This window comes from Aquila chrysaetos, chromosome 2 (assembly GCF_900496995.4).
Source record: "Aquila chrysaetos chrysaetos chromosome 2, bAquChr1.4, whole genome shotgun sequence".
Taxonomy (NCBI): Eukaryota; Metazoa; Chordata; class Aves; order Accipitriformes; family Accipitridae; genus Aquila; species Aquila chrysaetos.
This window is the reverse complement of record NC_044005.1, coordinates 14,605,088-14,631,396: the sequence shown is the minus strand read 5'-3', so window position 1 is coordinate 14,631,396 and position 26,309 is coordinate 14,605,088. Positions and strand designations below refer to the sequence as shown.

Sequence of the window (26,309 nt, the reverse complement as noted above, 5' to 3'; positions counted from 1 at the left end):
GATGTGGTGGAAAGGAAGAGGCATCCCCCGTGCTATGACAAATCTGACTGGTGACGTGTGGGAGGTGGGTCTGGGACTTTGAATGACACCATAACATGGTCTAAATGCCCTAACTGATGGCGTTACATGGGCCGATTCTGTCCTCTCACAGGCTGCTCCCTGGAAATGCTCAGGGAAGGTGTTTACACCATCCTTAGTTTCTCTATTGCAATGTTCATCTGCAGTCTTCCACCAAAATCTTCTCCCTGTTGGAGCCAAACCGAGTGTTGCTTTTGGCCCCTTCTCCAAAGACAGGGTCACAGCTTAGTTCTTTGGAAGACCTTTCTCTGCAAGCAGGAGATGGGTGACTCCAGGGACAGCAGCAGGAGCTTTCCGTTTCTGAACTCATCCTTCTTGGGTCACTTCTTACATGGGGCAGCATCTCCCTTTCAATGCCAATGTACCTGCCACATCACCCGCCTCGGCTCCCTTCTCTTGCCCAGTACTAACTGCAAACCATCTGCTGTGGCCTCGTGTCTTGCTGTTGTCATGTGTATGTCTGCCCTTTCCTCTTGTGTTTGTTGTATCTGCCTCTAGTGCCCCACTTCATGCTTAAATGGTCTAATTTTTGCAGCAGGGAATTTCAGGGAATGGAAGGATATGCCCTTGCAAATGAGAAAAAAACCTACAAGATCAATGGATTTCTGTCAGTATAAAACGAATTTGAGGAAGAACAATCTCCTTCCTTCCTCTGCATTTCTCCGTCTTTTTCCCCAAGGTATTGTAAACAGCAAAACTGCTTCTGGAAAGCACCGTCCTGGCAGTGGAAATGACTTTCTGTGGCTACTTACAATTATGGTGGAGATCAATAGGGAATAGCAGCACTTGTGCAGCAAAGAGTGAATGACATGAACTTAACTTTCCCTCTCCTGCTGTGGTGTATAGTGTACTGTGGCCCTGTTTCCTTATCTTCTTTATACATGAGTGTCATTTCAGGCTTGATTTTTCTTGATTATCAACAAACAAGGTACAGATTTTACTGCACTGAAGCAACCCAAAACTTTGGTGCCGTTCAGAGGGGGTGTCTCCTTGTAATCTACCTTCCAAGCATGTTTGCAGGCTCATAGATCCCTTCACCATAATGTGTTTTAAGATCATCTCATTACCTTTCATGTATATATGTCCATGTGCTGTGTTTGGAGCTGTTTGGGGAAGACAGATGAGCTTCATGTGCCTTCCCTTAGAGCAATGCTGGCCACATAGGATGCCGTGCAAAGGAAAGTGGAACAGTCTTAAAAAGCTAGGGGAAAAATTAAAAGGAATGGGAGGCATGTGGTGCAATCTACATATAAACAAAATACATACCATTGTAAAGGTCTTTTTTCTTAATTTCTTTAAGCTTGGACAGCATGGTTCCTACCAGCTTAAATTGTTTCCTTCAGAATTCATTGACAGTAGCAATCACACTGCAGTGGTTTTGAAGGCTGGACTGATCAGTGGGATAAATAGGAGTTACATTTTTGCTTTGTGCATTATCATACTGCTTTAATTCAGCTTAATGATTCAATTATCCACTTATAGAAATTAATTACAAAACAGGCTCTAAAAGTGTCCAGGATGGGTTGTATTGAGCCAGCAGCGTGTTGTGGGATGTGATGAGTGATGCTGTGCCTCTCTCCACCTCTGCGCCTGTAGGAGACTTCTTTCCTTGGGATACAGGAGGTGGGAATGGAGAGCTTCAGTCTTGGACTGCAGTACAAAACCTCCTGTCAGTCTGTTGTACTTAACGTTCAGCTTCGCCTTGGGTAAAAGTAGGCTTGAGAACATCACATGTTGGGGGAAAAATCTGAGTGAGGGTTGGAGCTAATTGAGCCGCAGCATTAAGGGCTCTCCATCATTCTAGGGTACTTGGGCACTGCACAGAGAGGGTTTACTGCAGGGGTTTTGATCTGTAAAACGTGAAGTGCCCATCTGTAGCAATGATGCGGCTCATGTCAAGGGAATATGATGCAATAGGTCAGAGCAGAGTTAAATTAAAACTCACTTCATGTATTTATAAATGAGAAGAGGTATCTCTTTTGATGCTTAGGTAAACTTGACACATAAGAATGTATGAACCATGGTCTCTGGGGGTTGTTATTTTAATATTAAGTGAAAACCCCAGAGAGTATAAATTGCTCGTGTTTCTTCATGGCAAAACTGGATTACATACAATCTGGAAGGAAATACCATACTCGGCAGAATAAAACTGATTCATGTATTGCTTGTTAATCTTTCAGCATTAACAATAACTGAAGTTGGGATTCTTTTGGGGTTGTTTTTTTTTTTTGCTGATTTGGAGGTTGTTTCTTGTTATCAGTAAAAGAAGTTAAGCATTGAATTGATTATTTGAATATTTAAGGGCTGCATCGTGCATCACCATGAATGCTGTGATCTTTAGAGGCACTGACAGTTTTCCCTCTGGCTATTAACATGTCTGCTTTATACAACACAAATGTCAACATCACTACTCCTCTAATTAGAGCAGTAGGTCAAACAGTGTCTTTGTCTGTAGAGGAACCTGTGCCATTAGCCATGTTAAGAAGAAGCCTCTTTGTTAAGCTTGATTTATTTTTTTAAGGTTTGTTTTATCCTGTGTCAACCTACAAATGCTGTTTTCAGAGTGCGGCATTTTTGCTTACTGCAGAAAGGGAAATACATAGAAGAGATTCTCCCTCAACCTGTTCAGCCCTCCGCCTGAGCAGCAAAGCAAACCTTCCCCAGAAATCCCAGCTCGCTGCAGGTCTGACCTGCATGAGGGGGTGCATTGATTTGGTTTTGTTCAAACACAAGAAATGTATGTTCCCAGAGACAGTTTAAATGATAATAGTACTGTAAGCTGTAGAAGCTTGTGAAGGTAGAGAAATATAGTGCTATCCCTTAAAACTGTTTTCTGTTAGCTGATGCAAAGCAAAATTGCCATGATCGTCCTAGTTTGGGTACTCTACTGGAGACACCAGTTTGGTTTTGCCTTTTCTGATTTGTTTCTAAGTAGAATTTAGCATCATTTCCATAATGATAAATCTTCCAGTTAACGCCAAGAAACCAGTGCTGCCCATCTTGAATATCTGAAAGATGTGGTTGCTATTTACAGTTTATCGCATTTGTTTTTCTGACAATGTCTTTGATTGCTTCTCTTTCAATGCACTACACATCTTGCTAACTGAAGTTGCCTGTAGCATTATGGAAGTAGATTGAAAATTATTTTAAACTAGACATTGAGTTTAGCATTTTTTATTTTTAAATAATTTTAAAAATATTTAAAAATATATTTAAATATATTTTAAAATATTTTTTTAAATAATATTTTTTGTTTCTGTGATCTCGGTTTTTGGTGGCTAAGCAGTTGGTGAGTCCGCAGTGGAAATTCTCAGATTTCAGAACTGCAGGATTTTTCCTTAGAGTAAGTAATAGTCAAATGAGCTAAGACAGGCATGAGCTCCTGTATACACTTTAATCCAGCTAGTTGTTTCTCTGGAAGGAAAGTGCCAGCAGCAGACAGAAGGTCACAGCCATCTTTCCTCCTTAAAGAAAAGCCCGTTGGAGAACAGTGCCTAGGACAGATGGACAATGGATGGTTTGGGTCTGGTTTCTCTATGTTCTCGTTAGCATTTGGCACAACCACTCGTGCTTCCTTTCTCCTGCCCGTTTCCCCTTCCCTACGACGACATGTGCCCCCACACGGATCAATGTGGGTGCGGGTAGCTCCTTACAGATTATATGCTTATATGCCTGTATCCTCGAGCAAACCTGAAGCACATGGAGAGCCCAAAGGATAGTAATCCATCATCCCTCCTCTAACCTGTCCTGGGCCACACAGCATGCCCAAAGCCTTGTGGCACTGGTGGGCACCTCTTGCTTGTGTGGGGCTGCCTTCTCCTAGGAGTTGCCTGGAATTGGTCCCTGCGCTGCGGGCTTGGGGTGTGCTGGCATGAGGATGGTGTGGAGGGGTCTGCCTGCTGCCTTCCCGCTGCTGCCTGCCAAAAGCACTGCCCAAGTGCTTTGCCTCTCCCAGGGTTATGTGGAAAAGGCAACCAGCTCCTAAACATCCCAGCAAGATGCTGAAACATGCTTATACTAGTGGGGGGGAAGCTCATCACAGATGGAATCGGTAGGTGTGAACCTGAAATGGCTGAAATAGCTTTCAGTCTCACAATGTAAAAAGTCTCTTCTCCCTTTCTGCTGTGCCCCCCCCCCCAGCACCATACTGGCACGCTGCCTCAGGGGAGCTGAAGCTCCTGCAGAGGGGAGGTTTTCCGTTTGTTGAAGGAGCTGTGTTTTACTACCATGCGTCTTTGGGGTTTGTTTTGTTTCGTTTTATTTTTTTACATTTGCTCAGTGACTGTCATTCTACAGAAAATTAAAGCTGTTCATTCCCCCAGACAGAAGCTGTATTTGCAGATTCATGTTGCCCTTCTCTGAAGAGGCAGTGCTGCTTCTGCCAAATTAGCTGCAGCAGATCTATGACCTGGAGGCTGCTCTTCAGTAGGCTGGAATTAAACCATCCAACACACTTCCAACATAAACACTGCTCCTATAAAGAAGCTCAGACAGCGAATACCGAAGTGCCAAGTCTCCCTTGGATTTCAGACTGGTACCTAATGTATCTTTAGAAATCCCAGTCTTATCACTAAAAAAACAAATAGAACTGAAATAACTGAATTGGGCTTAATTTGTTTTCGTTACTGCAGGAAAGACTTATCAATTGATGTCTTTCAATTAGGTTTTCCACTTCTTATTGAATATAAGTTGAAGGACTAAGGCATACTGTTTCCTCTTTTTTTTTTTTTTTTCCTGGAATAAGTATGTCCTTATACGGGCACCAAAATACTATAAATGAAAAGGATGAAATAATTTTGGCTGGAGTTTGTGTGTAAAACAAGTCTTACATGGAGATCATGCATAAGTATAACCAGTTTCTTAGTTTGCATAAATAGTTTGGCTCATATTGGCTCAGCCCAAGTGCGGCCTGTGGGCTCTTCTAGCTCTTGGTCAAGTGATGCTCTCTGCACCCCTGAACGAAGGAGACACAGAGAGGGTCACAGATGGCTACCAAGTTGGCCAGTACCTTTAGGAGTGAGCTGCTGTTGTGGAAACATGAGTCGCCACAGCTCACACTGAAGATACCGTGTTACCCACACTGGCTCTACCCTCCTTGTTTGCTGGTAATCCTGCTCAGCAGGAGGCATTTCATTCTCTCCCTCGCCCAGCAGTGCTGACTCTCACACCGCTCCATGCAGTGTATCTGAAGGCACACTTCATTGCACACTGTGTTACGCTTTATTATAATGAGCTGGGTGCTCATTAGAGCTTCACAGTTATAAACAGAGCCACAATTTTGCTTGAGGCACGTGGTAATATTAGTTTGGTACCTGGAAACTAACCTTATCTCAAGCTGGGTTATGTCGAAATGTAAGTGATGGTACTTACTTGTAACGTCTGAAGTGGATGATATAATTGCAAATGTTTATAAAATGTACAGATGAAAAAGTGAAGGAAAATGTAAATCTACAAACCCTCTTATTCTCTCCTACCATTCAGCCAGCCCTCTGCTTCCTGGCTCTCTGGTGTCATGGCCCATACAGAGGGACTGTGCCCTCATACCTTGGTTTCAGAGATCTCCCATCCTGGCAGAGCACACTCACTGCCCAGAGATCTCCAAGGGTTTTCATCATACCCCTTTTTCTTTCGTAAGTTTACGCATCCAACAGTTTGTGCGACCAATTAATCAAGAGGTCACTGTTAATTCCTTCTGATAAAACCATGGTCTGCCTCCCCTCTTTGGAGATGCGAGCATTGCTGTGGCGGAGCAGGTAGTGCCGCGGTTCCAGCCGGCCTGCGAAGAGCTCTGTGGTTCGGCTCTGCCTCCGAGTCCTGCTGCTCAGGGCAAGGGGCCTCCCTCCGCTCAACTGCACCTTGTGTAGTGCCTGTGATCTGAGGAGCGCAGATGCACGTAAAGCACGAGTCTTGTTTCTGGCACGTGACTGAGATTGCCCTGGGGTGATGCTAGGTTTGAAGAGACTGATGCTCAAAACCTGTCTTGAAGGGATACTGGTAGAACCAGTGAACTGGAATTTGGAACAAACCCCTCTCTTTTCTGAACCTTATGCTCATCTGAGGGTTTTTCAGTTCACCCAGCACCAGCCAGCAAAGCAAGTGTGGTGCTTTCATAGCAGGGAATGGTAGATCCCACGGGTGCCACAGCCAGTTCGCTGGGTGAATGTACATGCTGCTGAGCGAGCAGTATTCTCCCTGTTTTCTGGGTAGTTTCTATTAAATCCTGCAGTGCCTTGAGACTGCAAAGTCAGAGCTGGGCAGTGTGCTTGGCAGCAGTGAGCATGGCAGCATGGATGGCAAGGGCTGGTGGTACCTGCCTCGGGCATGTCACAGACCAAAAGAGCCTGCACAGAAACCAAGACATAGAAAACCTTGTGTATCAGCAGGTTTTATTCTCATTTTAAAAACAGTGTGAACCTAACTCTAAGTGGCAGTGGAAGTGAGAGACTGAGAGCGATGAGGCATACGGCACACCAATCAGTAGCTGTTGCTTTATTCTGTTTTCCCTTTTCCCTTGTTCTGGGGCAGGCGAGAGGACTCCTGAAGAGCAAAATGCCTCTGTCCAGAAAAGATATGGAGGAGGGATGGAAAACCCGACAAACGGTAAAGAGTCCACTAGCTGTGTAACACCAAGCTGGAAGCTGGAAACCATTCCCTGTGCAGGCTACCATAACCATCGGAGTGAGGCAGGGAAGTTTTGTTTTCACACATCATGTATTTCAGAGGAGCGTTCCCCAAATCCACGGTCTGATTTCCAGCTGTGGTTGTATTATTAAGTAAATAAGGACCATTGTCTGGGTGTTAGAAGCCAGTCAGCCTAAGCAGAAAGAGATGAGACAGGCAAGGAAGGCAGAAATATTGAAGAGAAAAGGCTCATGGCAAAAAATGCAGACAGTACTTTGGAAAATGGTTCCTTGAAACTAATGCTCCTAACCCAGTTCCAGCACCCGTCACGGGAATGCAAGCGGGATTTGAATAGGGGTCTCGGAGGTCAGTGGTTTATCCATTAAGCTGTAACTGCCTAAACTGAGTGTGCAGCCCAAGAGACAATTCAGAGCTTTGCCTGATTTGTATTCTCTTTGCACTTCGGGGAGTTGGTTTCAGCAGACCAAATAACGCTGTAAAGTTGCTCAGCTGGTAACACACCAATTATAAAGTTCACTGTGAGAGATCCTGCTGTGAACTGACTGAAGGTTTCTGCATCAATTTTGATTTTGGTAAGCTCTTCAGGCTGTAGAGAGAAGCCAGCATGGATGTAGGGGAAGAGCTTGGAGGTTGTGGCAATTTATTAAATCTTTCAAAAGTCTTGTGGGCTTTTTTTTTTTAATTAACAACTTAATCATAATACAGCTGCGGATGCTGATTTCCATATTCTTGCTGGGGCTGAGAAATAATGGTTGCCACACCTGAAAGAGGAATTTGCCTTTTGATCCCACCTGGCTGTGGCTATTAGCATTACTGTAGAGGCTGGGCAGCCTTAACACTGGCCAAGTGGAAGAAGATGTATTGCAGGTGGTATGTTGCTCCATCTTAGAAATCCTCCACCACCTCATCTCAGCCCTCCTGAATTTGTTATCTTGGGAGACAGTAGAGCTTTAGGAAGTTGAGAAAGGCCTAAACAGGAAAGGAGAGTTGAATTACTTTTGAAACTTTCCCTATTCCCTGTATCCACCTCTCCTTGCTGTAATTTGTTGACTTGTGAGTGATTTTCGGTTCTCTTTTTATTTTTATTTTCCAAAACATTATATCAGTTATGCAGAAGAACAGTTCTAAATATTTCAGTGCTGTTATAATAAAACCAGGGTACTATTATGAAAAGCACGTCTTGACATATAGGCTGTTGAACACTCCCAGTCTGTATAATGGCTCAGGGGCTAAACTTTTATGTTAAGCTTTGGGTGGGAGGGTTATCTTTTGACAAGTCTGTCTGAAGTTCTGACAAAAAACCTACATGTTTTAGGCAGTAAAAAAATGCCAGAGAACTAGAAAGTTATACTCTTGGAAAAAGTCTGTAATTCCCAATATGAAGGAGAGGACAAGACGGGGAATATAGGAACTATAAAGAACTTCCACCCTTATGAGGTGTAACTGTTTGCTACCACTTACCAAATGTAGGTTTGAAGTCAAAGGAATTTATATGGTCTTTTTTTACAGCTCAGCACCACAGAATAACTGAGTCTTGCATTTCTCATGGTTATTCAAAGGTGATTTGGTTCTTTATTCTTCTTAATCAACATTAACTTGAGGAAAACTCATTCCATCCTCCTCCTTTTAAGTTGGTATAGCTTTCCAGATTGGCAGAAGGACTTTAAATTACTAGTATACAGTTTTGGAAATTTTACTGAAAATTGCTTTGCCTTAGATTGTAATTTTTTTTCCTCAGCAATTTTCCAGTCATGATACATTTTGCTCTCCTGGACATTGTGGCTCAGTAGAAATAAAGGATGTGGCTTCACAAAATCTTGACATTTTACTAGACCTGCTTCCTTTTGGGGCTCAGACAAGGGTCTGTATTATTTGCCATCTTCTTGTGCAATGGTCTCCAAAGTGAGGTGTGGATGAGACAATCCACTGAGGTATGGGAAGAAGATACTAAAACTTCAGTAGTACATGTATATAATTTATAAAGAAATATATATTGGGGTGCATGAAGTTTTTTCTGATAGGGGTATGCGGTCAAAAAAGTTTGGAGACCATTGTTCTAGTGACTTTTTAGCTCCTCTGCAAAAGATGTGGAAGAATCTTTGTCAACTCTGACTTGTGAAAATTGTCACAAACCATAAGAATGTCTTCTCCATGTTGTGGACACACGTAATTTCATGATAACTCCAAAACCTGTGACATGGCCTGTGAGATTGATGATGATCATTCTTAATGCTGGTCCCAATGCATCCTTTATGATCGCTTTCCAGCCTTTTTGTACCTTCAGGTTTTGGTGTTACAGGCGATTGCTTTCATAAGATTTAATGAAATCAGCAACAGGCTACGTGAAGCCAAAATGCCTAAATTTACTGCCTGAAGTGTTTTTAGTAGAAGTTTAGTCCTGGATACTATTACATACAAACATCATTTGTGCAATGATATTGTATTTGGCAATAGCCTGAAGCTGATTTTAAAAGGGACTGCGCATGCCATTGCAGAGGCTTTGGCGGTCGTTGGCTGCAGATGGAGGAGCTGGTGAGGGTACTGGTGGAGGTGAGCAGTGGTTCTTTGGGAGGCTCTCACCACCAACCTCTTTTCAGTTTGCTTTACTAAGGAAATAAGGCTTATGCAGTTGCTTCACCTTTCTATCTGCCCCATCCTTTTCCTTCTCTCTACCACCTTCCCAGTAGATGAGCAGCAGACTCGGAAGTGTCAGCCTAGTTTGACAGAGGAATAAAAGTCACTGGTTTGTGAGACTCAGCGAGTGGATGGAGAGGAGAGTGATTCAGAGTGGAGCCCTTCCCAAGATAAAGGCCGCATGTGGTCTGGCTGACCAGCCGCTTGCCACCAACATGCACATGTTGTGTAGCTGGCCATTTAGTAGACACTTAACTCCTGAGAAGTGGTGCTGTGTGGTGTCTCTGCATGATGGGAACGTCACAGGGGACATATCAAAGTCAAGAACATCATTTTATAAGAGGTGAGAAAGGTTGCTAAGGGAAAAAGGGTACAAATCATGGGAAAGCAAAAGTACTTCTGCCATTATTTGAAATAATCTTTCCTTTTGTCTTTGGTGTCTTGTGCATTGCAAATAACGTGCAGCTTTGATTTAGAAAAATACATAGTCATCTCGCAAAATCCCAAACATTGCACGCAAACAAGTCTGGTGCACAAATGTGCTCAGGGATCCTGTTTCAATTTTGGCACTCATTGAATATTTTTATCTGCCAGCCAATGGGGACAAATCTTTGCCAAGAAATAATGGAAGGAGGGAAGGAGGGGGAAAGCAAGGGGCTGCCAGGATAATTTTTGTTTTGTTAAGTACTGTCAGTAGTTTTGGACAACGGATTTGATTACTGGACATCTCTATTCACTAGCTCTCCTTGTGTTTATTTTTACTAAAATAATCTGAAAATTATTCTTCTTGTGAAATTTAGGGGACACCCTCCCCCCTCCCCCCACTGATTACCGATTTTTGAGTACAGTTTGTTTACATTTGGTGCTCTTTTATGCCCACCTTGAAGAGGGCTGTACTTTTTTCCATGACGGAAATCTACAAATGATCAGACCTGCAATGTTCACTTTTTATCAGAATGAAGATACTTAATCTAAATACATACTATGACTCAGTTGTACAGACTGTTGTTTGTGCCCAGGCATAATTTGTTATTCTTCCTAGCTGAAGCATATCTGCAAATATTGAGGCCACATTCATTGCCTGTTGTCATCAGTGCAGACACTGGATTTAAGATGAGGCTCCAATAGCCCAGTATCATTTACCTTGTTTTACTGCCTGACCGATGACAGAGACAATATAAAAGATAAGTTTCTGCTGCAGCTGAAATTACTATTGGGAGTTTAGCAACTTCAGCAAGGATGGAGCAAGTATCGAGTCATGCAAAACTAGCTGAGCATCCTGTTAAATGTTGTAAGGGATTATTGTAAAAGCTGCTACTTACCTACTGTAGGACATGTAAAAAGTGGAAGGAGTAGGGATGCTCTACTGCTGTTACAGGATAGAGCTTCCCTGTGTGTCTGCTCCACAGTGTGTTACATGGTAATGAAAGATGTGGTGAGTTGACATGACAAACCGCTGACCATACCCATTCTACCTTCAGGAGTCCTTCTGCAAGTTGAAGTTTCCCTGTGTCCGTAAGCCAACTATTATTTCCCACCTGTCCCATTCCGAGAAGTGCAAATATCAGAAACAAGTGTAGAAACAAGGCCAGGCATTCTTCATCTCGGTGTTAACCTAGTCTCTAGTCCTCTTATAACCTCAACAAATGCCATCCTAGTGCATCTTTCTTCTCTCAGCAGTAGAGCTCACCAGCTTTTGCAGCCATCCAGCGCAGCACAGCCTTCACTTTACTATTGTGGTTTGGGCCCTGACTTTTAATGGATGGTGTTTCTGTCTTGAAAAGTGCTTTCCCAATGAATAGCAAATATTGTCAGTCTGGCAACCTGAACATCAGGCAGGCACATGCCTGTAATAAAAATGCAGTTAAATGTAATTTCTGATCATTTTTTGTCAGCTTCTTCCCCTCCAATCTCTTAAGCTGTTTTTACATGCCTTCCTTTCACTCTAGCATCCCTTAATGTCAGAAAACCTTTCCTTATCTTCACACCTGCTAGGCTGTACCTCATCCATTTGCCTTTAAAAGGCTTATGATAAAAACAATTCCACTGGGTTATGGTGCCCACAACATGCTATAGAGGTGTCTCATGATGCAAGTATCTTATCTGCTCAGTAAAACATGATGTTTGAATTACGTTACTTCGTGGTGGAGAGCATTAAATAACAAAGGTTAGTACTAGAAATGAGCAAGTGCTAGTTTTTGAGCAAGAAGCTCCTAATCTCTCCTTGAGACTATGATAAAGTTGGTATTTCTTGTTTCAAATTGAAACACCAGAAATTTGTATGGCCTGCCCATAAATTAGGAGCTATGAAAAATAATGTATGCAGTTCAAATGCCCCCTGCCTACAGCTGCTGTAACCACTTGTGATAATCTGTTTACTGAAGTCTAAGGAAAAACGCAAGCTGAAAGTGAAAAGACATCTGCTGTGGAGCAATGTTGGGGGATAGCATATGCTTGGTGACATAAATATGAGAATATTTTTCAGCTGGTACCCCAAGTGAGTTTATATTGATGCTTAGACCATTGCTAATGGCTCTTTAGATCAAGGTCATTGATTTGCTTTACCATTACAAAAGTTATGTGGGAAAGCTAAGTACACCTCTTAAAATCTGCAGTACAGAAGAGGATTTGAAAGTCTATACTTTTTAATTCTCAGCCTCTGGAGAAGACAGGAGATGATAACCCTCATCTGAGGCTACTCGTGGGAGCAGTAACTTAACTGCTGCCGGAGCAGGTGTGGGTGCTGTGCCTGCTTCTGTGAGCATGGAGGTATCTTCTGCCTGCCGCAGGGAGATGCCCACGCTGGTGGCTGCAGTGAGGCTGCTGAGAAGATACGGTCTTTTGCACCACTGGCTGCCATGAAACAGCATGGAAATGTTTGTTTAATAAGGACTGTAAAATGTCCCAGGCACTCAGGACTCTTAAGTACTTTCATACTTTCAGGGGAACTTTTTCTGGCAAACTTTGATCATATTAAATAAATTTCCCATGATATCATAACGCTCCATTTGTTATAAATGTGCTGATTTGCGGATGTGCAATTAGCTGACTCAAGCAAAAAAGCATTATAGATATCCTGTGTATGAAGTGGCAGTTTATTTCTCTCCATATGGTCTATAGCTTGTTCCGTGCTGCTTAACGTGGGGTCTGGGCTTACTGCCCATTGCTCATCATAGTTTATAGAGAGGAAAATTGAAGGCAGCCACAGAGTTAATTCTTTGCAATACTGTTATTTCCTTAATGCAATACCTAAGCTGTTTGCATCAGCCAAAATAGATGGTCCTCTTGAAAGCAGGTGAGTCCTGACTGTTCCCTCTGCAGAGTGAGGGGGTGGAGATGAAATCATCTTCAGAAAGAGCACTGAATGAATTGAGAGTCAGGGGCTTCCCAGCAGAAAAAAATAAGGCTCCCCAAATCTTGCATATCTCACCTCCTTTAAAAGATTTGGTTTTTTTTTTTTCCTGCCATATTCTTATTTATCGCTACTTGAATGGACCTATACCAAGTGTTAAGTCTTGTCTCTTTTAAGTCCATGGCAAAACTTCCTTGGACCTCAGCAGTGATGGGATTGCATCCTAAATTAATATTCTCAAGAAGATTCTGATTTATAAAATATGCTTAGGACAGGAACAATTGTTTTGCTGTCAAAGTGGCAATTAGCACCTTAGCTCATTGGACATTTCTAACTCTTGTAATACTAAAATATATTCTACCCTCCTCTCCAGTATCTCTCCTGCTCCTTTAAAATGAGGGAAAAGCATGAAAAAAAGTGATTTGAGAGAGCAATAGCATATATTAACGTACAGGGTTAAACTTTCTGAGGGCAAGGAATTTTTTTTGTCTCATCAGCATGTTTAGCAGTTGCAAATCTCAGTGTATGAGGAAATGTCTTATGTTCAAAGACTATTAACAGCTGTGAAATTAGTTTTGCAAATCTGAATATATAACTGCATATTTTATATGCTGTTATGTAGCATTTGTGCATATATTCATAACATTATCTTGTGGCTTATGAAATTTGAGTGTACAGTTTCAGTGTGAACTTTCAGATTTCTTAATCATGAGGTCATTAAACGAAAGACATTGCCATATGCAAATTTTGAATTTTGTGCAATATAATAAGATGCCTTTGGGGAGTAACACAGAATTAAAAACAGCAGATATACATGTATAAAAAGTTATTTGGAAGGTGTGAAATATGTGCTTATTAAGAAAAAAATGTTTTAATCACGACTGCCTTCAAATAGCTCTTAGGTGGTTACAGTTTTATTTTTGTATTATGATTGTGATAGCCTTGGAGTATACACAACACATTCTACAGTGCATCATTTCATTCTTAAAAATTAACTGGGTTTTGTATTTGGAGATGAGTCATTTTGAGGCAGGGACACTCATCTTTCTGCGTTCAGTCTGCAGCTCTAAGGATTGAAAGCGTATAACATTATTGTCTTATACAAATCATGTTTCATCTGGTCATGAAACTCTCCAAAACAAAGCAAGTACAGTACTTGGACGTCTTTGGAACATGAAAGCCTAGTACATGGCCAGCAGACGTGGTGCTCGGAAACCTATGGGAATATTCACGAAACTGCAACTAAAGCCTTGCTTCTGTGTTCAGGAATCCTGATCTCACACAGATCTCAACACATGACTGAAATAATCTGTTTATCCAGCATATGTTCCTTTGTGAGGACTGGATAGAAATCAGTTACTGGGTCTTATTTGTCATTTGTCTCGGAGTGCTGTTTCCTTCTAAGTGCTCCCTTTCTAGTCCAGGGCCATGGAGGCATTTTAGCAATGCAAAGAGGTGATTAGAGGCACTTCTGCTGGAATGTATGCTGCTGTGCTTAATGAAATTAATTTGGCTTATGACGGGGGCACTGAGAGGCAGTGCTGGGCTTTGTCCCACTCACTGTCACTGTTCCCAGCGTGGCATTGGATGTGTCAGTAGTGACCTGCTCTTTGCTGTGCTTTGGCCATGCACAGTGCTAGCAGGAGCTGGGGGAAGGCTGGGAGTTTTCAAGTGTATTCAAAGGTATTTGTGTCCAGGAGAACCAAATCTTTAAAACCAGATTGTTCTAGCTGATATTATTGTAGCTGATATTTGTGTGCAAGGAGAATCATATCTGCTTGGTTTAGCAGGAAAACTATTCTGACAACTAAGTGCTGTCTCCTTCCCCCGTAATCAGTGACCATATCTATCCCAGACACATGAAATCAGAGAAATAAAAAGGCTGCTCAGATCTTTCCTTAGTCCATCTTCCCAAATGTCTCTGCCTAGAACAGTGGAGCCAGTGTGGCTGATCTGGGCAGTTAGTGATTTGAGTCCATAGTTATTTGGAGATGCATTTTTCAGGTTATGTCCTTCTTTTCTAATACGTGCAGTAAAGTACTGTTTACACAGACAAACTCTACAATAATAGTCTAAGCAGTGTATGAGCTATACAGAGGAACTGCCAAAAGCCAAGTTTTAAATTCATGAAAAGCAGGATTTTTTGAATGAAACAAGGTAGTGCCCAAAATCCACCCAGATCTCAAATCAGAAAGGTGTAGTATGAGGAAAATGTAGCCAAATTGAAATCCCAGAAAAGTGATAATGAAAGGTTCCATTAAACAGAAAAAAAGGCATTAAAAAACCACAACATGAAAAGCTTTGCTTAAATGTCAGTGGGAACTTTATTTCTCGTTGAGTTTTAAACTTCCCCCATCAGCTGAAAACCGAAACCCTTTAGTCATACAGAGATGTGCTGCAGAGCAACCAGAAGCTGCAGCTGAATGGGAAATGCACTAGCAACCATGAGATCAACCAGATTTTGACACCCATGTTTTTACTAGGTGCCATTTCACCAATAGTTTCTGCAGGTCTTTCAGTTGGACCATAAAAGTAATTTTGTATAACAGGAAAAACAGTGAGCGTGAAAAGCACTCTGCTAATCTGCTCAGGTAGAGCGGCATTTGTAGCTCTTGCTCCCCAACAGAAACTGCACTAAAGAGTTTATGTAGCTGGTTGTGCCTTGCCAAACCCAGCCTATTTCTTACATTTCTCTCTTCTTGCTATATCAAACACGGGTCTAAGGTTATTCACATGTATGTTGCACTCTGAAACCACTGCAAGGACGTGAGGGATTGTGTGATCTCCTCTGGCCTGGTCTCCTCAGGGCTCTGCAGGTTTCGCGCTCATTAATGGAGACTTCAGAGCCTCTGGTGCTGACTCCCAGAGAAATCTCACGTGCATGCGATGCGACATGCTGCCTCGTGGTAAAATCACAGGTCCTTGCTGTGTTTCCAGCAGGTCTTCAAGAGCTGAGCAGCTCTGCCATTTGTGGGGTGCTTTGGGAGGCTACCTGGGCACCATGGCTGCTCCAGCTCACATTCAGGCAGATGGGCAAAAGGGATCAAAGCAGGTGAGAATGATAAGGTTTTGTGCAATGGTTTACAGGAGGGAGGTAGTTAATTTTCATTGCACTTTAGGGAACCGGGTTCAGATTAGGTAACGCGTCTGTTCCTGGTTTGTGTAATGCCTGGGTGGGCACAACATGGCTCAGCAAAATGCTGAGTGACACACACAGTGACATACGAGTGGGTGCAAACCTTCCTATCCCCTTCCACACGCTGATCCTGCACTACCTTTCTGGGAACACATCGTGGGGTGGCTCAAGTAATGTCATGGGAGGAGTATTTTCTTAAGCAATGTGTGTTAAAAAGTGATATTACGGTAAAGGACGTAAAGAGGGAGTGCTGGTGATGGTCAGAGATAGGGGGAGGCAGTTGGGATCTCTGAACATCCAGTGGGTTTGTTCTGCAGTTGTTTGCGTTTTGTATTTGCACTGTCTGTGTTTGTGTAATCACAGATAACAGGTGACGTATTTAGACATGTTAAGAGAACTTGTGAGCACCCTGATAAAAAACCACCAAAGATATTTTCTTGTGAAAACGGGATGAAAACCCCAGCTTTCTCTACTTACAGCCAGACCACAGCAGAGTCCATCCAGTTCTCCCCGTCGTGTTTTCCCTCTGCTGTTAATCTGCTCATGCCATAATGCACCCATACCCTGAGCAAAGCTGGGAAGACTAGACAGTGTTTGCAGGTAGTTACATCCATGTGTACAAATTTGTCAAACCAAGGGATGGAGAGAAAAGAATGATCTGTCTCAAGGGCCTCTGAGAGGGAGCTCATGAAAACCGCTGCAGTTTTACCCCAGGAAAGGTAGCACCAAAGTATTAATCTGCTGTCCTGTTCTCCAAGACCTCCAGTCTTTTTGCTGCAATATTTTCAGTTATTATTTCTAAAATTGCAAAGTTTCAATTTGTATTACTAGGCCATCTTGCTGCCATAGCCAAATGGCAATGCCCAGTTAAAGAAGCAGCAGAGCAGGCAAATGAGAGCCTGCAGAGATACGAAGGGAGGTGGAAGCGTTACTGCAGGGAAAAAACAACCTGCCTGTTAACAGGAACGTGGATGCATGCAAACACGTATGTAGACAGCTCATGGCAGGGTGGAAATGAAGGCTTGTAGTCTTCCAGGGGTCTCTTGCAGGCACAGCACGGTCAAGGAGGCTTAGTTTTGCAAGGCACTCTAATTAAAAAAGAGATAGGATAGTACACAGAACTAATTGCCTGAAAGGCAATAGCAGATGGCACGTCTTCTACGGCAGAAGCCATGAGATAAGGTATCCTCCTCCTTATGGCTATGATCTCCGTAGCAGTAACTTCAAGCCACATCCCGCATGCCGTTTGTGGGAGGCTTAGCACAGGGCAGGCAGGCATGCAGGGGAGAGGTGGTGAAGTCCCATCTTTGCTGTCTCCAGGTACCAGCTGGCTGGGGGCCTGCCCACTGCTGGGCCAAACGGGGGCTCTCCCGGCTGCTGGTGATGGAGGGAGGGCGTGCGCTGCTTACACACCCCTTGGAGCAAATTTTGTCTTGTTTTTTAAGTGTTGGAGATTTCTCGCATCTCCTATAAGCTACCTGATCGATTACCTCCTTCTGTGAAGATGTGTTTCTTAGTTTATGTATTTATGGTGATGCCCCAAGTAGGATGACAGGGTTGGAGAGCAACCAAAAAACCGCTTTTGCTCTGGTGGACCCCGAGTTAGCCAGGCGTAAGGCAGCTCCCGTCCAAAAGCTGTATTGCCATGGGAGGTGAGAGTCAGCGTGTAGTATCTTGGCACTGTGCCGCTCCAATTCAAGTTTTGGGCTGGAGCTGGCCCCCAGCCAAGGGACAGGCAACACCAGGTTGGCGGCGAGGCGGGACGGGGGCCCTGGGTACCGCCGGGGCCCCTGGGTTTGGTTCCGTACCATGCAAACACCCATGCAATAAATGAATAATAGCAATTTTTTCTGGGTCTGAGGTTTGTTTGCTTTTGCTTTTTCTTGGACAGTGAACCCGTGCCTTGAGAAAATAATTTAATATCCATGCCACCAGTGAGGCAAAGGCAGTGCATCTAATCTTAATCTATATTGTTTGGACTTTTGTTTGGTAAATCAGCTGTAAGAAAGAATACATTTCTTCTTTGAAGTCCGTTCCCCGCCCCTGTGTACAAGTAAGTGTTACTTCCTGCCCTTCTACTCTCCCGGTAGCGCTTCCCTTTCCTGTTTTGGTTATAAGCCTTCATAGAGACTCCTGGTTTGTCTCCCTGCCAAATTTGTCCTCTGCTCTGTAATCAGGTGAAATAGCCTATTTGGGTTTAAGCACACGTGCTGGATTTGAGCGTATACTCCTGCAGGATTACCTGACCAGGTCTTCCTTGATGGCAGGCACGTAAGTATCTGGGGACTGCGCAGGATGGCAGGGAATTTGTTGACCAGGGTTAACGTGACTGGATGGGACGGAGAGCATGTATTGTCATTAACGCAGAACGTCTGGGTTTTGGTTATAGCCTCATAGGATAATTTATAATTGTATAAAATGGTAATTAAGCTTTTGCAGCAACGCTGCATTAATGTGCATCCCCTGGCAGTGAGGGAGAGGCTGACTTGATGGAGCGAGCCTCCTTCATTCCTGGTCTGCCTCCGTCGGCTCCAGGGGAATTGTCACAGGTTTATTTGCATTTCTTTTGGGATTGAAGGGAAACCAAGGCAAAGCAACGCCAGCTTTAATGAAAGACCTTTATGTTGATTTCCTGTATTCACATATGAGTCTGCCTCTCCTGATTATTAGTTATGATTATGATCTTTCAAAGCCTTTGTTTAAGGTATTATTCTCCTGAAATACGGATATGGCTGGCCCGTGAGTGAGAGCCCTCAGTCATGTATTTTCACTTGACAGTTCAGTTTGGGGTTTTGCATAATGCGTATTTTACAAGCTTAGTTACTTCTTGTTTTTATTTCTGTAATTTAAGGGTGAAGGGAAATAGTTTATATTAATAGCAACCTGATCTAGTCAAGCTGCTTTTTTACAGTTTTTGACTAATTGGGTTCATAGTGTTTCCCCAGGCCATTTACTTGATTTAGTTTTAGGAACTTCTAAACATTTACTTGACATTTATTTTTAGGAACTCCCAAAGTATATCTTCAAGGTGGCATGCAAAATCTGAAAGTGAACCACACTTCACTGCAGAAATAAATGTTGCATGAATTAAAGCGTTAACGGAGCAATGGAGTTTCTCCATTAAGAGACAGCAGTGACCGGACCTTGTTGGAGCAGGTGGAAGCTGAAGGGAAAGTTTCCTGGAGCACGACATGGCTCTGGGAGTCTAGCTGCCTGGCAGCGATGGCGCTTCTCTGAATCACTACACTTCCTCTATGAAGTGCCGTTTGCAAAGCAGTTCTCTTATAGCATTTTTGTAAGATGTTGAGTTGAGATACTGATGACTGGAGTTCCCCTTAGAATCATTTGAATTCTTACGTTTCAGTTTGCAAAACATACCAGAATAGTGATGGGTTAAAATTAACTCCGCCACGTACTTTCAAAATCTCAGCAATGTAAACTAAGCAGATGTGCCAGCTTAGAAGGGCATCAATCTGCAGTCACTCCGCTGGCCCTAAATCTCCACTGGTTGGCGGATGTGCTATTTAAGTGCTGCGGTGGACACCGAGAGGTCGGGGCGCTCTCCTGACTTTCACTGGCGGTGCTGAGGACTGAGCTGTTCAGGGCCGACAGTCAGGCCCAGGTGGACCATCTCTTCCACTGCATTATTGTTTTGCATACTTTATTTTTTATATTTCTACTCACTTCTCCCATGCTCAAGAGCACTGAGGGGTGACAGAAGGTTATGCAAGTTTCTCTGGTCATGCCAGGATTGCATGCATGTTCCCAAATTTAGCAACTCATCTCCCAAAGTCCTGGCTTAGTGTGAGACCTGGGTGCTTCATGAACTGTGTCTTTTTTTGGTTTCCTGCTGAAGTGTCTGCAATGGATGTCTGCAACAAATACTGGACATGGCAATTCCCACTGGGTATGCCAATGTAATAAGGGAGAATTCAAAATGAATGTCTCATTGCTAGCAGTAAGACTAACTCTTAAATACTCTTCCTTGTGGAGGTGAACTGGTGTTCATCTTACTCTTGTTAATCCTGTAGGTACCAGTATTTCCATTTCCTGCTCTGTAAAATATGTATTTATCTTGCAGGTGTGTCATGACTTTATTTAACAGCATCAGTCTTTTTGAGAGCTGCTTATGAAGGAGGCTTTGTATTTGTACTCTTTTCTTGTAATTATTTAATATTAAACTGTTCAGATGCTGGACTTTAAAAGTTGAGAAAGGTGATGGCCAGGCACCTGCAGCAGATGCTCAGTGCAGAAGGCTCATCTCCTGCTGGCGATGCAGCCAAAGCCCAGCACCAAAGGCAGGTCTTCAATGTGTACATGCAAGCTGAGCAGGAAACAAAAAATAGCAGCTCCCCTGGGAACTGGGTTTCACTTCAGGCTGACTGGGGCAAGGGCAGCACTGTCGTGGAGGTCTCTCTGCAGAGGCAGGCGATCAGGAGTGAGTGCAAATTGAGGCCTTCTGACCACTGGGTCCATGGGTTGGTTTTTCAAGGGGTCCCAGGAAATGGGACTCAGAAAAGCAAATGGAGATAGTGGTTGTGGCATCTCCATATTATATATGAAACTGTGAATGGTATTTTCCTAAATGTCTGCTAGAAAATATTCAGGCATCTGCACGTCACTGAGGATTGAAAGCACCTATCGGGACGTAAAGACCCTATGGGTTTCCACTGTCCTTTAGTTTGATCAGTGGCTAAATGCTGTTGTTTCACTGTCAGGTTTTGCTGCGTTGCTGAGGAAATAAGTTCTTCAGTGGTGTGGGATAGAGGTGGGGTGAACGAAGGTGGCGCCGACTGTCCCGTGCGTTTGGTTGCAGAGGGAAGTAGACTTTGAAGAAGGAGGTCCCAGAAGGAGTCACCAGCATGACTGACGTTGTGTTGGAGAAATGAGGCTCCTAACAAGAAAAGGGGTCATGAGCAAAGCTGGCAGTGAATCTCTGCTGGGAGTGGTGGAGAGCCACTGCCCTCCAGCAAGTTTTATCTGTAATGAGCACAGATCTCGGATATGAACTGTATGAGCCTAGATGACCTGACTGACTTGTGTTCAGAGGGTCTCGCAGTTTTTTTTTTTCTGTAAATCCAGTTGTCAGACAGAAATGTCCACCTTTTCCTGTAAAGATAACTACTGCAACACTTCCCTGCATCCCAGTCATTATTATATTTGTTGTAGTGAAACCAATTAAATTTTTTAGCAAATTAGTCTGTTAGGGTTTGCAATACACTTTAAATGCTGCAGGAACATGACTTGTAGCTTATTAATTTTGAGGTTAACACAGATACGTACCGCACAGACAACACATCTCCATATACAGTATTTTGTATTTACATTAGCTGTTTAAGCTGACATTGAGAGAATTCTGTTGGCTGCTTCAATCAGCATCAGCTTCTTGTGTGTCAGGTTTAACCACACAACTGTGACCTTCTGTAGGCAGACTCAGAGGACGAGTAGAGTGAGAAGTGTTAATTGGCTTGTAAGTTGTCTCACATGTTCTGTGTGCTGAGGGTTTGTTCCCAGGTAGGACAAGCCTTGGGTAAAGTAGTATTAACAACCAGTTAACAACCGATTAACAACCAATAAGGATGGTTAGGTCGGTCCAAAATAATTTTTAATTATTAATCATATATAGTGTGTGTGTGGAAAATGGATGGGAAATAGAAAATAAAGTAAATGTTTGTGAAAGTAGTTGTTTTGCATTTCGTAACAATACCAGAAGACAGCTTGTTTGAAGGTGAGAGACTCATGAGCAGCTTGAAACAAGGTAGATCTGTAATAGGTTCAAAATGTGATAGCTTGATTTCTGTCAGGGGAGCTTTCACAGTTTATGCTAAGTGAATTTCTGTCCCAAGCAAACAGTCGTGTCTATAAATATAGAGTGGAGGTCTCCTGGTCCAGCTGGCTTTCTGGAGTAGAGCCCACAGAATTAGGTGTTTAACCCTGAAGTTGGTTAGTTGTGGTCTTTTGTTACACTTCCGTGAGCATGATTTGGTGACCCTCCAAAAGCTGTATTACATTGTTGTGGCTCTAGGAGGAAGTATTTTAAATACTTTCTTACTTAATGTAATACTTAAATACCAGCCCACCCTGGAGGGGTGACCTCTGGGTGGACAGCGAGTCTGGGGTAAGGCTGGGATAACCCTGCACCACGGCAGGCTCTGCACGGGGCCGCTGGTCATAGGTGGGCTCAGTGACTCAGTACCACGTTCTGCAAAAGTTCTATTCATAAGAAGATACCTTGTAAGCAGAGAAAACAGGTCAATGAAGGAGCAGTGCAGCTTGGCCTCTTGTCTTTTTCTCGGTCTGGGACAGGAGAGAAAAGCCTTGGAGACCCTCCACACCCTCTCTACCAAAGACTTGCTTCCAACCGTTATGGTTAACTGCCTTTTTCCTCTCAATTCTCTATGCCAAGTCTTTTGTGGTTCAGGTTCGAGCTTTTTGCTCAAATCCATGTGGATAACCCACTGGGCTAGGCAGAGTGAAGCAGGAGGACTTTTCCCCAACCCGTGGGTCCCCTGCTCCCAACCTCCACAATAATTTCTGTCATATAGTTCCCCCCTGTGTTTCCTCCTCCTTTTTAATTACTTGCACTCAGCCATGTAATGTCAAGCAGCCCCATTAAGTCTTGTGATAATTCACAAAAACTACAGATATTTTGCCTAAGACTCCCTGTGTTATCTTTTCCACACTCCTTTGTGGCTCTTTTTCGGCTATGAGTCCTTGGTAATCATAAATTTACTAAAAGCCAGGAAGAAAGGACCGCGTTTTTCAAGTTCTGCACAGACAGAAGAGGAGAGACATTTCTGGACGAGGCCGCCTTCATTGCAGCACTGTCTCGAAGTGCAGCCTCAATGCTACCCCCAGATGCTTTCCCGAATTCAGCAGTCTCTGTACCTTAACTGGTACCTTTAAGCTTGACGTGACTCATTTGAGGCTGGAAGTGCTGCTGACACCGTAGCTAGCAAAGCGCGGAGGATACAGCAAACCTGTGTGGCCAGCCCAAGCATGCCACACAGCCCGGGTGCCGTGCTTGGCTGCCCACTCTCACTGGCGCTGGGCAAGGAGGGTCAAAGCTGACCCTTTCAAGAAGGGTTAACTCCAAATTAGCTAATCTGATAATTTGTGAAGACGAATCCTAAACAGAAGAGATGGAAGACAGTGGGTCAAAATGGGTTGCACAAACCAAAGCAAACAGTATCATCTGCAAACATTTTTTTTTTTAATTTATAGTTTTGTAATATTGAAACAATATTCTATAAATCTCAGCAATGAATGCTGGATTTTGGGTACAAGCTGTGAACGAAGGATTTCCCAGTGCAGTCTGCTTCTATCAGATGTGAAGTTAAGCAGTTTTGCTTTAACTTCAGGCAAACAAGTGGTCCTGGTGCAGAGGTTTGCCATCCCACAGATGTAAAGCACTGAGGAGAAAATGCTTTCAGAATAGTTAGGGGTGGATATTAGGATGGCTGTAAAGGGTTCCCTAGGAAGAGCTCCTTCCCCTCCACATATAAATAAGATGTCTTAAATCTGCCCTAGAGCAAAGTGTAGAGATTGGAGTAGATGTTATGCACAAACCTGAACAATGTTGTAATTAAGACCCCTCCATGATGCTGGTTTTGTCTTTTTTACACATAATTGCCTATGATGGAAACCCAGGTGGATGAGTCTGACTGCTTGCATGTTGATGTAACATAAAAAATCAATAGGGCAATTAGTAATATTTGGAAATGTATGTGAAACTTGATGAATATTCTCCAACACATATCCATTTTTCAGTAACTTTTGTGTATTCTTAGGAGTATAAGGCAAGTTCTAGAAGCTACATTCATGACTTGGTCTATAAATACTGATATCTGCCAGACTCTTCTCATGGAGAAGGAATGTGACTATGCACAATAGTGCAACTAAAGCCCATATTTATTACCTGTTATGTGTAGTTGACATGCATAAGTATCAATGGTGTATGGTCCCAAAAATAACAGAAAATTTTGCTGGAGCTTTGTGAAACCAATGTTGCTTGATTTACGTTTAAAATAATGGACTCCACTGAGAGTAATAGAGAGGTTCTCACTGACCTTTATAAGAGGAACGTTTTCTGGACTGTTTTCAGGGAAACCCCTTAAAGCAGCAGCGGGAGAGTTGTGCTTTTTGTGGGTAGGACAAGTAGAGAGTCTTCAGGCGTAAAGAGTTACACCTCCATTTAGGGTGAGACAGCAAGCTAGCAATGGGTCCCTGGGGGCATTTTAGGTTTTGAAAGATTGATGAAGTGTTTTGCAGGAAAGGATTCCCCTCGTGCTGTACTTGTTTTATGCTCCCTTCTGTTATTTCACTGGAGGCCAGATAACAGGCTTAATCCTGTTTCCATTTAAATGAATGATGAAAAACTTCCATTGACTGCAGGGAGAGCAGGGATTGAGCTTGATGTGTTGCTTTATGTTACAGTAACAATTGGTTGTCATGCATTAAATATTGCTCCTGGGGTCTACATCTATATTTCAATCATGGGGTTGTAGAGGGGTTCTTAGCTGCAGTTTTTACTGGCATCATAGTCTGAAGGCAAAATTGCTGTATCCACTGGAATCTGGATGCGGCATTACAAATAACGCCACAATAAGGCCCTCGTGTGTATGGTTAAGTGTGTTCTCTTTGTTGTAAGTAAGGCTAATTTAATTAATTTTGACTTATTAAGGAGCCCATGGCAATTGTGGGTTCCAAAATTCATCTGAAATGGGGACAATATTTGGTCCCAGACTTGCTCTGATGAAATCACAGTACAGTGAGGCTTGCAGCGACCGGCAAGGCCTGAGGAGAAGGACCCAGTGTCACGCTGGCTGAGTGTGACTCTGCCGGGGACCGTGTTTTCTGGGAGCCTGCAGGCGCACTGGGCAGGGGGTTGCTGTGGCCCCTGGCAGCTGATGCTCCCCCCACCGCTGGAGCTGGAGGTGGCACGGGACACCTGGTAGCACAGGCAGGCGGGCACCCTCCAGCCACGGGACCGCACCAGAGATTATTTTTAGCCATTCCACTTCCACACGGCAAAACTAATCCAGTGTACTTGCTTTTTTGCTGGTGCATTTCTCTCCCGTCCTCCCCATCTGTGAATCCGAGTGAGCAGAGCGAGCGTCCCTGGGCAGGCGTGAAGGATGCAGGCAATGCTGCTGCTGCCGCCAGTCTGCAGCTCTTGCACCAGTTGGAGGATTAGGCAGGCTGGAGCGAACTCAAATCCCTCAGCTGCTAGTGTCAGACACGGAAAAGCTGCCACGAGACATTAGCTTACCTTAAAAAAAGGGATGGAGAGGTATTTGCTGGGTATCAGCAAAGGCGCAGCTGTTCTCCAGGTATCTCACATAATAAAGCAACAGCAACTGGTGGATGAGCTTGGTTTTATAAATTCTGAAGAATATAAATAAAATAATGTTTAATCTTTCTGTTCTGAATATATTGCTCCAGTAACAGAGTCTAGCTGTTTCCATGCTATGTAATGAAAATACACTTTATTCTGAATTTTCTTACCTTGTTCTTTATGGAGATGTTGGCCAGCGTCGTTGCTCCCTCTGTAAACACTGTGAAGTGTTTTCAGGGTCTTACCCACAGCCTGGAGGAGGTCTGTGGGCTACCTGGAGGCTGTGCAAAGTGACTGATAAAACAAGCCAGCGTCAGTAGGCTTTAGCATACAATGGGGGATGCATCTACCTTGGAAATCTTTTTGAGACCCACAAATCAGAAAAGATTGAAAATTGCTGCTGTAATCTACCCAGATCCTCTTAATACTTACAGTAACGTGCTCCCTTTCATTGAGATGATGACAGTGAGAGGGTTGGGTGGGTTTGGGTTTGCAACAGTTGGTGTAATTTACAAGTGGTGTAATTTGGTGCTGTGGCAGTGCAGGGATATGGTTTAGCACCACCCAGGAGCTTCTCGTGTATTTGTGTGCAAGTAAGGCATTACTGAGGCGAAATCAAAACAAAGAGGTATATGCAAGAGAGGGAAAAAAAGGATTTGTGTGCAAAGCAGATTACTACTTGACATTGCATTGCCAAAAATTAATACAGCTTGGGCTAGGGAAGGGAGGTATATATAAATATATATAGGTCTAAAGTTAATAGGACGGTCATGAACTTAAGATCTTTACAGGACATAAATTCTAACAGTTTTATGTAAGCCTGATGTGCACTATTTGCTTGTCGGATATCCCTGTTACATTTGAAGATCTCACATCTCCAAAATTTGGAGGATTCTTTTTTTTCTTCATATAAGAAACTCTTATTTCCTCTGGTATAAGAAAAGTGGCTGGGAAGTCAGGAGAGCGGGGATTGAAATCCTGATCCATATTGACATGTCACCTCAACAGTATTTGCCAGTAGGATTTCTTGCACATGAAAGGTGTGTTTTAGCATAAATCTAGTATAGGTATATTAGTCACGAATATGCATGCAAGAGGTAAAGAACTGATGAATTTCCGTGAATCTACAG

At 43.2% G+C, this 26,309-nt stretch overlaps 1 protein-coding gene across 7 annotated transcripts in view; it reads left to right on the top strand.

Annotated features, from left to right (window-relative positions):
• EVL (Enah/Vasp-like) overlaps positions 1 to 26,309 on the top strand; it is a 155,453-nt gene that overhangs the window by 50,419 nt on the left and 78,725 nt on the right. The window contains exon 1 of one of the 7 annotated variants that reach the window (XM_030041105.2): positions 17,932 to 18,113. The exons of the other annotated variants lie outside the window; for them this stretch is intronic. Within the exon in view, the coding sequence (XP_029896965.1) occupies positions 18,103 to 18,113 (11 nt within the window). The 5' untranslated portion in view covers positions 17,932 to 18,102. Of the gene's footprint in view, positions 1 to 17,931; positions 18,114 to 26,309 lie in introns of those variants that run through there. 7 annotated transcript variants of the gene reach the window in all.